General features: G+C 38.8%; 1 protein-coding gene across 3 annotated transcripts in view; it reads left to right on the top strand.

Moving 5' to 3' along the window:
* Window positions 1-11,555, top strand: part of SLC25A13 (solute carrier family 25 (aspartate/glutamate carrier), member 13) — a 207,937-nt gene that overhangs the window by 192,013 nt on the left and 4,369 nt on the right. For all 3 annotated transcript variants that reach the window (XM_011974699.1, XM_011974698.1, XM_011974697.1), the window contains one exon: window positions 4,004-4,142. In XM_011974699.1, the coding sequence (XP_011830089.1) occupies window positions 4,004-4,142 (139 nt within the window). The remainder of the gene's footprint in view (window positions 1-4,003; window positions 4,143-11,555) is intronic.

Genomic DNA, 11,555 nt, shown 5'->3' with positions numbered 1-11,555 from the left:
AAAAAAAAAAAAAAAAAAAAAAAAAAAATACCCAAAGCAGGATAATGTGGGGATTTTCTTATATGGCAGGAATGTTTAAATACTTTTTTTAAGTGGCGCACCTTTGTAACTCATTAATTCTTAAAAAGCCAAAGCAATATTTTTGTGTTGCTGATACAGGCTCTAGGGCAGCATGGACTGTTTCCCTTTGTTATAAAGTTGCCTGTTCAGAATGGCTGATCACTTGGTAAAAATTATACTTGGGACAAGTAGAATTCAAATCAAACAGGTTTATGTTTTGCTGTAGTGCTGGAGAATGGGTGTTCACCACAAAGTGAAGGATTTATCAAGGAATCCGGGAGAGAAACATTTTCACCCTTAGAACTTTAAGTCTTTTTAACATCCTGCTTCCCTTTTCATTGTGCAAGAGCAACAGGTCAGGGATTGCCTAAGGCAGTCTTACAAATTGGCACCTGCCTTTATGCCTAAGACCTAAAGGAAGTGGTGGGGAAAAAGAGGCCAGGGAAATTTAATAAGTCTGTGTGTTTCCTTGGGAATTGAGCTTTGATGCCTGGGGTGCAAGAGAGGTGAAGGGCCGCCTCCTGATGCGACTGGGAGAGGTATTTTCTGCAGGAAGACACCAGGGCAGGTGCCAGGAGAGGCAGGGAGACACAGCCCTCGAGGTGAACACATTTCTGCCCCTTAATGTTTGTAAGGCAGTGGATACCTTACAAGGACTTTCACATGTATTACTTCATTCATTCCTAAAGTTTCAGTTGTCTCAGTTGCCTGAAGAAGGTGGCCTATGGTATTTTTGACAGGTGAGGAAGGTTAAGGGCTTGATTTCTACAGGTGCTCATCACATGGCTAGGGGTGACAGGATGATCATACCAGGTGAAAGTTCTTTTGCTTCCTTGACTTTTCCATTTCTTCCTTTTTCTCAGGTAATCAGACACCAAAGACTTCTTGCATATCCTAACATTTGTTCTAGTCTGAATAAACACTTTGACCACATTGCTTGATTCCTAGAAAATGAAATACAACCTATTTCTAGGCATTTTTCCTTTAGTGTTGCACAAGGCAATTCTACCCTTTCCTCAGGGATATATATATATATGTTTGTATGTTTGGTTTTTGATCAAGCCATTTTTCATCTCAGCCATGTAGAGTTGTTTTCCAACATCTCTTGAAGTACGTCTCACATCTCTTGTAGATGCCTTTGTAACAGGGATACCCGATTTACTGTCATGGTTTCAGGAAAGGAAGGAGGGGGCTCTCAGAAGGTGGAACCCTCAGTGGGTCCTTCTTCAGAAAACCCAGCTGATTCTTCATGTTCCTTTACTCTTCCTATGCCTCAGGGATGTTTATAATTTTAGGTCATGTCTTCCCATGGCCTTCTCATCATATTGAAGCCACACAGCATAAGACAGGTTAATCTGTTTCTCTTTCTCCCCTCGCCCCCTTTTTTTAACTTTAATGTTTCAGTACAAAATTAGTGACTGTTTCCTCCTATGTTTTGTTACATCCCCAACAAATAATATATCTTTGTCTGAAAAGCTAAAAGTGGCCAGGTGCGGTGGCTCAATGCCTGTAATCCTAGCACTTTGGGAGGCCAAGGCGGGTGGATCACCTGAAATCAGGAGTTGGAGACCAGCCTTCCCAACGTGGTGAAACTCTGTCTCTACTAAAAATACAAAAAATTAGCTGGGCATGGTGGCAGGCACTTGTAGTCCCAGCTACTCAGGAGGCTGAAGCAGGAGAATCGCTTGAACCCAGGAGGCAGAGGTTGCAGTGCGCTGAGATTACGCCACTGCACTCCAACCTGGGCAATAAAGCAAAACTCCATGCCAAAAAAAAAAAAAAAAAAAAAAAGGAAGAAAAGCTAAAAGCTTGGTTTTAGTTTCTGATATATTTTTCCAAGAAATAATGTTTTTTTAATTTTTATTTTTTATTTATTTATTTTTTTTATTAAGATGGAGTCTTACTCTGTTGCCCTGGCTGGAGTGCAGTGGCACGGTCTCAGCTCACTGCAAGCTCCACCTCCCAGATTCAAGCGATTCTTCTGCCTCAGCCTCCCGAGTAACTGGAATTAAAGTGATCTTCATTTGAGTTGATTATTTGGTGTCTAATTTGATTATCTTCTTGACTGAATCTACATGTGGATGAATAGCTAGCAGCACTTACAAGAAGGCTTGGGCCAAAAAGGGAAAAGGAAGGAAAAATAGAAACTAAACGCTGATATTGTTACCCTTTTACAATAACTGCCCGAATTATAACTTTTTAAAAAACTAGTTGTAAGAAAAGTTTTGGAGTTACACACAGATATTAACATTATACTATATGTTTCCCCTTTGAAAGAGCTGAGAGAAGTGGAAAAATCTCTTAGGGTCTTGAGTTTTGGACTTGTCTCTGGAACTACCTCCAGGGTGCCCTCTGAACAAGCCAAGGGCATAGCCCTCAGTAAATGCGCAATTGATGGATGACCTGTCCAGGACAATAGATTACCTGTCTAGGACATTCATTTGTATGTGCCTAAAATGAGTAGCTTGGGTGTGGTGGATATTGTGATTCTTAATTTTAATTAAACATCTAACACTTTGGGGGTGGACAAGATACAGAAACGTGAGCCGGTTGGCAGTACATGAGGTAGATGCTTGCTTCTCTGAATACTTGTGTACACAGAGTGAACAGAGGCATGCCTACACATCCATGGGTAAGTTGACTGAGAAAAAGCCAGCATGACAGAATCCAGATTCCAAGCATTTGTTCTGGTTGGCAGGATGAGCCAAAGTAGGATGCAACTTAATAGGATTAAATCTGACGTCCTGCCTGTGTTACTTGTGTGAGGCAACTAATTAAGTTATAGTAGACTTGAGTTAATAGTAATTTATATGAAAAAGACTAAGGGTTTTATTACCCACAAGCTCAGTTTGAGTCAGGAGTAAGATGTGGGTGTCAGGAAAACAAAGGCTACAGTAACAGATACATAGTGTTAAAGAACTTTGACAGTTTGGAGCATCAAACAGAAATACCCAAGATCCAGCATTACTAGCCCTCAATAAATGTCACTGGGTATGGCTAGATCTGTTGACTCTGGCTGGATTCATTATTTTCTTTTGGGAATCTGTGTATTTGGTGGAAATTTTTAGTTATTAGAAATCTGTGAAAGAAATGGTATTAAATCATTACATGTTGAAAAGGGATGATTTCCTTCCCATTCACCCTACCCAAAACACAATATATGTGTTGTGGTTTTCATTATAATATATCATATTTCTGGGCACTTATCAATTCATGGGGCCCCTGCATAGCATTATGTTGGCAACAGAAACTATTTGTTGAAGACTTTGCTGTGGGAACTAATTGTTCTACACACAGCTCTAAAATGTATCCGAATTATTGTGAATATTTCAGGCTTTAGAGCAGGCATTTATCAATGTTTCATAAACCCTGGGTGGCAGGTAAGTAAGTATATAAGGAAATTAGAAGGATCATGAACCCCTGAAAAGATATAATTTTTTTATGTATGGGTAATTTCTTTCTGGGAAACAATCCGAACAGTACAAAACAGCAAACCTCTTCCTCCCCCACCCACCCACCTGTATAATTTGTCTACTTCCTAGTGTGTAAATAAAGAGGCATCTTGACTACTGTTACCCAAGTTTGGTGAGACCAGAGAACAGATCTTCCTTGAAATGACAGTGACTTGCCACCAGTCGGGATTTAAAAGGATGTCACAGGCAGAGTTCCAAAAAGGTTTTAATTGAAGTCTTAGCATTAGAGTAAATGAGAACTGTTCTCCTCCCCTCACAGCACACAACGAAACTAGTTTTTGTTTTAAAAACAAAGTTTAGATTTATTACTTGCAGAATTTGGGTTATTTTTTTCTGTTCCCCTTTCAATATGTGAGTACAAATTTGGTCTTCTCCAGGAATATTTTGTTCTGAGGTGAGTTCCAAAGAAGCTTGATCTCCTCAATGGGATATGTGTTTCATGTGGTTTTTCTTCCTTTGCAAATGTGCAGGGTGCCAAAGCATGCTTTCTGCGGGACATTCCTTTCTCGGCCATCTACTTTCCGTGCTATGCTCATGTGAAGGCTTCCTTTGCAAATGAAGACGGGCAGGTTAGCCCAGGAAGCCTGCTCTTAGCTGGTGCCATAGCTGGTGAGTGTCCCCCATGGAGTTCTGTTACTTCCCCAACCCTTGCTGCCCCCATTCCCTAGCCGCATGCTACTACATTGAAATTTTTTGCTGATGGTTCTTGACAGGGTACATTTGAGTTGCCTAGAGATTGAAGAGCTACTAAAAAAAAGGAAAAAAATTAATCTTCGTTCTGGCAGATGAGACTATTAGACAAGCTTAATTTCTTAACTCTAGAAAAAGTTCATTAAATATTGGCCTATTTTGTGGTATTGTGGAACTCCAATTCAAGTTCCATGTCATTTCATAGTCTCACTTCATAGCATAAGAATGATAACTGTTTAGCCAGAAGTTTTTAAAGATTCGAATATGTTTGTCTTAAAGATGTCTGAACAAAATAGTGCATAAAAGCCTGTCCAGAACTTAAACAATAGTTAGAGGAAAAAAATGTAATAGAACCAGAAAAGACCTGGGCCAATTAGAGACACCTGTTTCCTCCCTATCTTATGGGGGGATGGTGGTAATTAAATCACAAATGGAAATAACTATCTTCTTCTTTTCAGTGCTCCATTGAAAACATCGATAGAAAATAATTAGCCATGCCAGGGATCAGTTCATTCTTTGATGCTTCTTCTTGTCGAGGGCCTCTAAGAGCAGGAACAGTCCAGATTAGCTTTCCAAGTGATGACATTTAAATAAGTTAACAAACCCTAAGGCAGTCACAGGTTGCTTGGAGCCAAACATTTTTGATACCTGTGCTACTCTCATGAGATACGTAACTAGAGTCTCCATGCTTTTCTCAAAGATAGCATAAGAACAACTCCCAGCTTTGGGAAGTTGTTTGCTGTTTTGTGCACACCCCACCTACCCTGGCTGCAGCCTGGGGAACCCCTGGACGCAGGAACCCATGTAGCTCCCCCTTAATTCTCAGTTAATCCTTTTCCTTCAAAGGCAGTGATATTGGTATATGAGGCAGGGTTACTCTTTCCTGGCTGCTTAGAAACCTCAGTTGTATTAGCAGCAGTGATACCACTGTATCTAGAGCAAGAGATCATGATTTCAGGACTTGAGTATAAAATTCCCAATTTTAATTCCAGCTTGACTCATGGTGGCCTATATGTAATTTCTCATATATCTGTAAATGAGAAAATGTTTTGAACAAAAGGGTTATAATTTATTTCAAATTAATGACTTGAAATAAGGTAGGACCTAATGAGAATAACTAAGTACCACTTATTAATGTGTGACCTTGGGCAAGTTACTCCACTTCTTGAAAGCTTTGGTTTCCTCAGCTGTAAATGGAGATCACAACTGCACCTACTACAGAGTGTGTGTGAGGCTCAAATGAGAGGATCCATGTGAAAGACTTGGCATACTTCTTAGCATATAGTAAATGCTCAATAAACGTTAGCCAAGTATTATATTGAAGCCAAAGAATCTGTCTGTAAATCACTCCAAAAAATCAGTTGTGAAATCAGAAGTTAAGTAGCTGACCTCAGATCAAGGTCTAGAATTCTTTCCTAAGCCTCATTTTCCTCACACCATAAAAATACCATCATATCTCTTCTCTTGGAGAAGGTAGGTATCCAGAAACGATTCTGTCTCTGGGGAGGTAATCCATACTACCAGAGCTATAGAAATGACTGGTGAGATTTTTTTTTTTTTCTTTTCATTTCAGGTTTATTTTCCTTCTTTTTTATGATTTTGAAAGTAATATTACTCATTGTAAAATATTTGAAAAGTACTAGAACAGGCAAATAATAAAAATATTTTTCATTATTTCACTACCCTAAGATAATCGCTATTTAACATTTTTGCTCATCTTTCCCCATTCAGGTTTTTCACAGAGCTGTAATCACACTTTGTATAGATAGTTTTCACTTAAGGTTGTATCTCAAGCATTGTTACCCATCATGGCAAAGTAGTTATGACATGTGCTTGTGGGGTCAGACTACCAAGGTTCAAATTCCAGTGTTTCCACTCTGTGTGAACCGCATAAGTTATTCAATCCCTGTCTGCCATTTCTCCATCTGTATTTGGAGATAAGAATAGTCTTACCTTACAAGATTATTATGAGGATTAAGTGAATTAATAGATGTAAAGATTTAAAATAGTGCCTGAATAGTAAGTATTCAAAATGTTCCATAATGTAATTTTATTACATATTATTTAAAACTTTCCAAACATAGTTTCTAATTGCTGCATCTTATATATTTCTCAATTGTAGATACTTTAATTTTTTCCAATAAATTTTAAATAGCTAGTAGTATGCTTAAAGCCTTTTCCCCTATTTTGAATCAGTTACTTTTTTTAAGAGAAATAGATTATCTGAAGTGAGTTTGTTGGTAAAAAGCATGGTTGTTTTTCAGCCATTGACCCATTATTCTTGAGAGTTTGAAGTAGTTTGCATCCCTATGGTGATATTAGTTCAGCCCTCTTGCCATCCTGTTGTCTTTATAAATGCCTTCTATATTCGTTATCTATTACTGCATGCCAAATTCTCTCAAAACTTAATCAGCTTAACACAACTAATATTTATTTTCTCACAGTTTCTGTGAGTCAGGAAACAGGTGTGGGGTAGGAGCAGCTCACTGGGTGCCTCTGGTACCAGGTCTGTTATGAAGTCGCAGCCACAGTGGCAGCCAGGCTTGACTGACATTGGAGAAGCCACTTTCAAGATGGCTCAGTGACATAACTATTGACAGGAGGCCTCAGTTCCTTGTCATGTGGGGCTTTCCATAGGTCAGCTTGGACACCCTCACAACATGGCAGCTGAATTCCCCAGAGCAAAGTCTGAGAGAGAGAGAGAGAGAGAGAGAGAGAGAGAGAGAGAGAAAGCAAGGCAGAAGCTGCAGTGTCTTCTATGACCTTGCCTGGAGATGATAGAGAAGCAGAGGCATGAATGTCACAAGGGTGCAGAACATTGACTTTTATTTTTTTTATTTATTTTTTTTAGACGGAGTCTCACTCTGTCACTCAGGCTGGAATGCAGTGGCGCTATCTTGGCTCACTGCAAGCACTGCCTCCCGGGTTCATGCCATTTTCCTGCCTCAGCCTCTCGAGTAGCTGTGACTACAGGGGCCCGCCACCACACTCAGCTAATTTTTTGTATTTTTAGTAGAGATGGGGTTTCACCGTGTTAGCCCAGATGGTCTCGATCTCCCGACCTTGTGATCTGCCCCCCTCAGCCTCCCAAAGTGCTGGGATTACAGGCACGAGCCACCATGCCCGGCTATTATTATTATTATACTTTAAGTTCTGGGATACATGTGCAGAATGTGCAGGTTTGTTACATAGGTATACAAGTGCCATGGTGGTTTGCTCTACCCATCAACCCATTATCTAGGTTTTAAGGCCCTCATGCATTAGGTATTTGTCCTAAAGAGCATTGACTTAACCATTATTATCCACCTTCCTCCTGATCCCCACTTTCTGGTAAAATGGGAAAAGACCGAATTTGCCCTGTTGATTTTAGTCTTCAAAGAGTGAATAAGCTACAAAGCTTGATGGTCTTTGGGTATTCTACAAAACTATAAAAACTGTGTAATGTGAAGTAAGCTACTTTCTTAATTTAATAACAGATATCAGAAGCCAGTGGTCAATGTCGTAGCTACCATTCCAATTAAAGTTAGGAATAAGACAAGGATGTCTCTCTCATCTTTGTTATTCAGCCATATTTTGGAGGTTCCAGTCAGCATCGTAAAATTTAAAAAAAAAAGGCATAAATAAAAGAAGAAAGGAAGCAATCATTATTTATAAATGATTATTTACCTGAAAATCAAAATTAAAATATCTAAGAAGTATATTAGAATTAGCAAAAGAAAGATTACTAATGAATTTTGTTATAAAATAAACCTAGAAAAATCTATACCCAGTGAGCAGGAGTGATGTCATGGGGTGAACAGGGCTGAGTGTGGAACCTTGCTGAGATGCTCAGGCAGAGCTGAGTTCAGCATGGAGAAGGGCAAGAAGACTTCTGTCAGAAGTGTGCCCCATGCAGCCCCAAGAAGGGCAGTGAGCAAGCACAAATGTGCGCTAACCCTGAATGGGCTGTTGGGTGGAGGACGGATCAGGCCCCCACATTCCCTTCGTGGTTGCCAAGAAGAGCAAAGGCATTTCTTAGCGAGAGAATACATGGTATTCAGAGAATCCCAGAAAGTATTTAATAGGAGAAAAGCTTCTTTCAAAATATAAAAATCCTCCTTTTTAGATGGAGTTTCAGGCAACTACAATGAATAATTGTTGGCCCCTAACTTATACAACAAAAATGTCTCATGGCTATTTTTATATGTACCATATTTAAATTGATCACTTATACATACAATATTTTTTGCTGAATGTCAGCCTATTATAAATAATATAGACCTGTGATTAAATGAATATGACCACGCTTTCTATGTTTAGATAGTAATTTCAATTATTCAGTAATGTTATCTCACTTTTTTCTTTCCAAAAATTTGATTAGCCTTGAGGTTAGATTGTTTTAGTAATATGTAGCTTTTTAGCAAAAGTGGTTATTGATATCCTCACCCAGAGAATGTTGGGTTTTGGTGGGGGTTTTTGTTTTTGTTTTTATTTTTTGTTTATGTATCTAGTTATAAACTGGAACTATATTTAAATACTGGAACATCTACTCCCTTATTTCACAAGATAGAACAAGACTAACCAATATTTGAATTCACGTTCATTGGCCGAAGTACCTCAGCTTTGTTAGAAAGCGAAGACCAAAGCAGGGATCCTGAAATTAAGAAACCAAATTCAAATTCTCTATAATTAACATGGTGCTTTATCATTAATGACGGGCATTTCAATACACCTTATGAATGATATCAAATAAAATATAATACCACTCAAATTTTATAGAATGCTATGTCATACCAGATGATTTTTATCAGAGTGATAAGATAGAGGAACAAGACAAACTGTAATGATGGTCTCACTTTTGAATTAATTAGCTTGAGATTAAGTTGTAATACAAAAATACCTTTAAAAGCTCTTCCAATACACAGAAGTGGAAGTGTGTTATACATGTGTGATCATGATGCTTTTGCAAACATTAGATTGTGTATTATGAGAAAAGTACTGTTGGTACAAATTTGTTAATTATGTGGACATAAAGCTTAAGGTATAATAGTTTAAAACCAGTCCTTAAGCCCTTAAAAAAAGTAATGAAGAAATTGAATCAAGGCAATGGACTGAGCATATTCATCCATCTCTCCTATCTTCCCAAATACCTTAAAATGTCAGGAAATGCATTTTTTTCTTTTTAATTCCTTATTGGCACTAGAAAATGCTAGCACTGGCCCTCAGCAGAAAGGAAATAGCCATATTGACTCTGAAACTGGACTGAGAGATGCCACAGTCCAAAACACAGCAGGAGAAACTACCTCTAATGCAAGAGCAGAACTGGAGAATGTTAACCTTTGAGTGAAGAATAGAATGCCTGGAGTGGAGGTGGAGGTTTTAGGGTAAATAATGAACATGAGTTAGGGAACTGTACTTTCTTCAGGATTGCCAGGCGTGGAACTCTCTCCTGGTTTTCATATGGAGCTTTAGGAGACAGTTGTATCCAAGTTAAAAGCTCAGAGCTCAATTCTAAAGAAAGAGACCACTTCCCTAGAGAGGATAAGTGTACGGAATGGATAGAAAACAGGGCAGGACTGAAGGTAATTCAAGACTTCTACCATAGATGCAGAAAAAAATAAACTGATGGCAGCTTTTCCCAAGAAGAATTTAAAATAAATTATTCTACCCCTAAAGTGAAGTTCCCTACATTTCAGCAGTTTGGAAGGTCCACACCCTGCCAGCGTATCCTAACCCTTTGCACCGAGTTACACAAAGCCCATAGACCATCCCATTCAGGACAGAGACCTGTGGGTGAAGCATACCTAGAATATAGTAGAAGTCACCCACAACCTTTGTATATAATACTAATCAGCCTATCCTTTGAACTTGAATAATATCAATAGACAGCCAGACATCCCCCGCCATGAAGGAGCAACAAAGTAAGTGAACAGAAGAATTAGAGAGAAAACAGGCAATTCAGGGGACAGAAGACAACTTTTCAGAGCTATAATTAATTAATATAATTAGAGTGCTCAGAGAGATTTGAAAGAAATAATCAGTAAAGAAGCATTTTTGAAAAGTAATAAAAGCATTGCCATAATTAAATATCAAGGGTTAGTTCTGAATGATAGAATGGATATGATCAAAGACCAAATTTAGACATCTGGAAAATGGAGACATGAAAAAAAAACCCTCTAGAATGTAATGTGTAGCAATAATATAGAGACTTAAAAATGAGAGAAAATTTAAGATACAGGTAGAATTAATCTTGGAAATCTAACATCTCTTTTATAGGAGTTCCCTAGGGAAAAGTAATAAGGAAAAGGAAAATAGAGAAAGAATCAGTAGAAGGAGATTGACTTCTTGTCTTCTTATCTCTAATACTGAATACTCTCAAAATCCCAAGGAAAGGATGCCTTGAGTTGTACTTATGTTCCTGCGCACACTGACACTCAGCAGGGGGAGGGCAAAACTAAAGTTAGTTTTTCACCTGCAAGAACTCAAAGCTTTCTTCCCCACAGACCTTCTCTGAAGCAATTAAAAAATTAAGGGCCCAGCGCGGTGACTCATGCCTGTAATTCCAGCACTTTGGGATGCCGAGGCGGGTGGATTACCTGAGGTCAGGAGTTCGAGACCAGCCTGGTCACCATGGTGACACCCCGTCTCTACTACTAAAAATACAAAAAATAGCCGGGCTTGGTGGTGCACACCTATAATCCCAGCTACTCAGGAGGCTGAGGCAGGAGAATCGCATGAGCCCAGGAGGTAGAGCTTGCAGTGAGCCGAGATCGTGCCCAGCCCCAGGCTGGGCATCAAGAGCGAAACTCCGTCTCAAAAAGAAAAAAAGTGAATTTAAGAAGTAGGAAAATGTGGGATCTGTGAAACACCAAATAGAAGTTAAACCTGTGGCGGGTCTCTGTTATTGCTGACTTTGGTATATGTATTCATTTGGGAGGCTGACAAATGAAAGGAAGGACAAAAGTGCCAGTGCGCCAAAGTCCTCCCCCTGCTGGAGGATGCAAATGCTAATTAATTGCACCTGTTGTAAATGTACACCTACGTAACAAATGCATGTAACGTTTAAATATATTTAGTCAGGAAACCGGTGGGGATCAAAAGGGAAATAACTGGAAGCAGAGAAAATAGCATAATATAGGATGGCAGAAATAAGGCTAATAGTCACAAGCACTGTAAATGAATTCAGTACCCCTAGTAATAACAAGCACTTTGAGATGAGTTTTCAAAGAAAATCTAGTCATACGAAGTTTCAGAAAACAGTGACATAGAAAGATTGAAAGACAACTGATTGAAAAATACGTACCAGGCAAATATCAATAAGCAAGTAGCAATATTAATGCCATACTAAATGGA

Source organism: Mandrillus leucophaeus, unplaced genomic scaffold (assembly GCF_000951045.1).
Source record: "Mandrillus leucophaeus isolate KB7577 unplaced genomic scaffold, Mleu.le_1.0 Scaffold148, whole genome shotgun sequence".
In the NCBI taxonomy this organism is placed as follows: domain Eukaryota; kingdom Metazoa; phylum Chordata; class Mammalia; order Primates; family Cercopithecidae; genus Mandrillus; species Mandrillus leucophaeus.
This window is presented reverse-complemented; position numbering and strand designations above follow the sequence as displayed.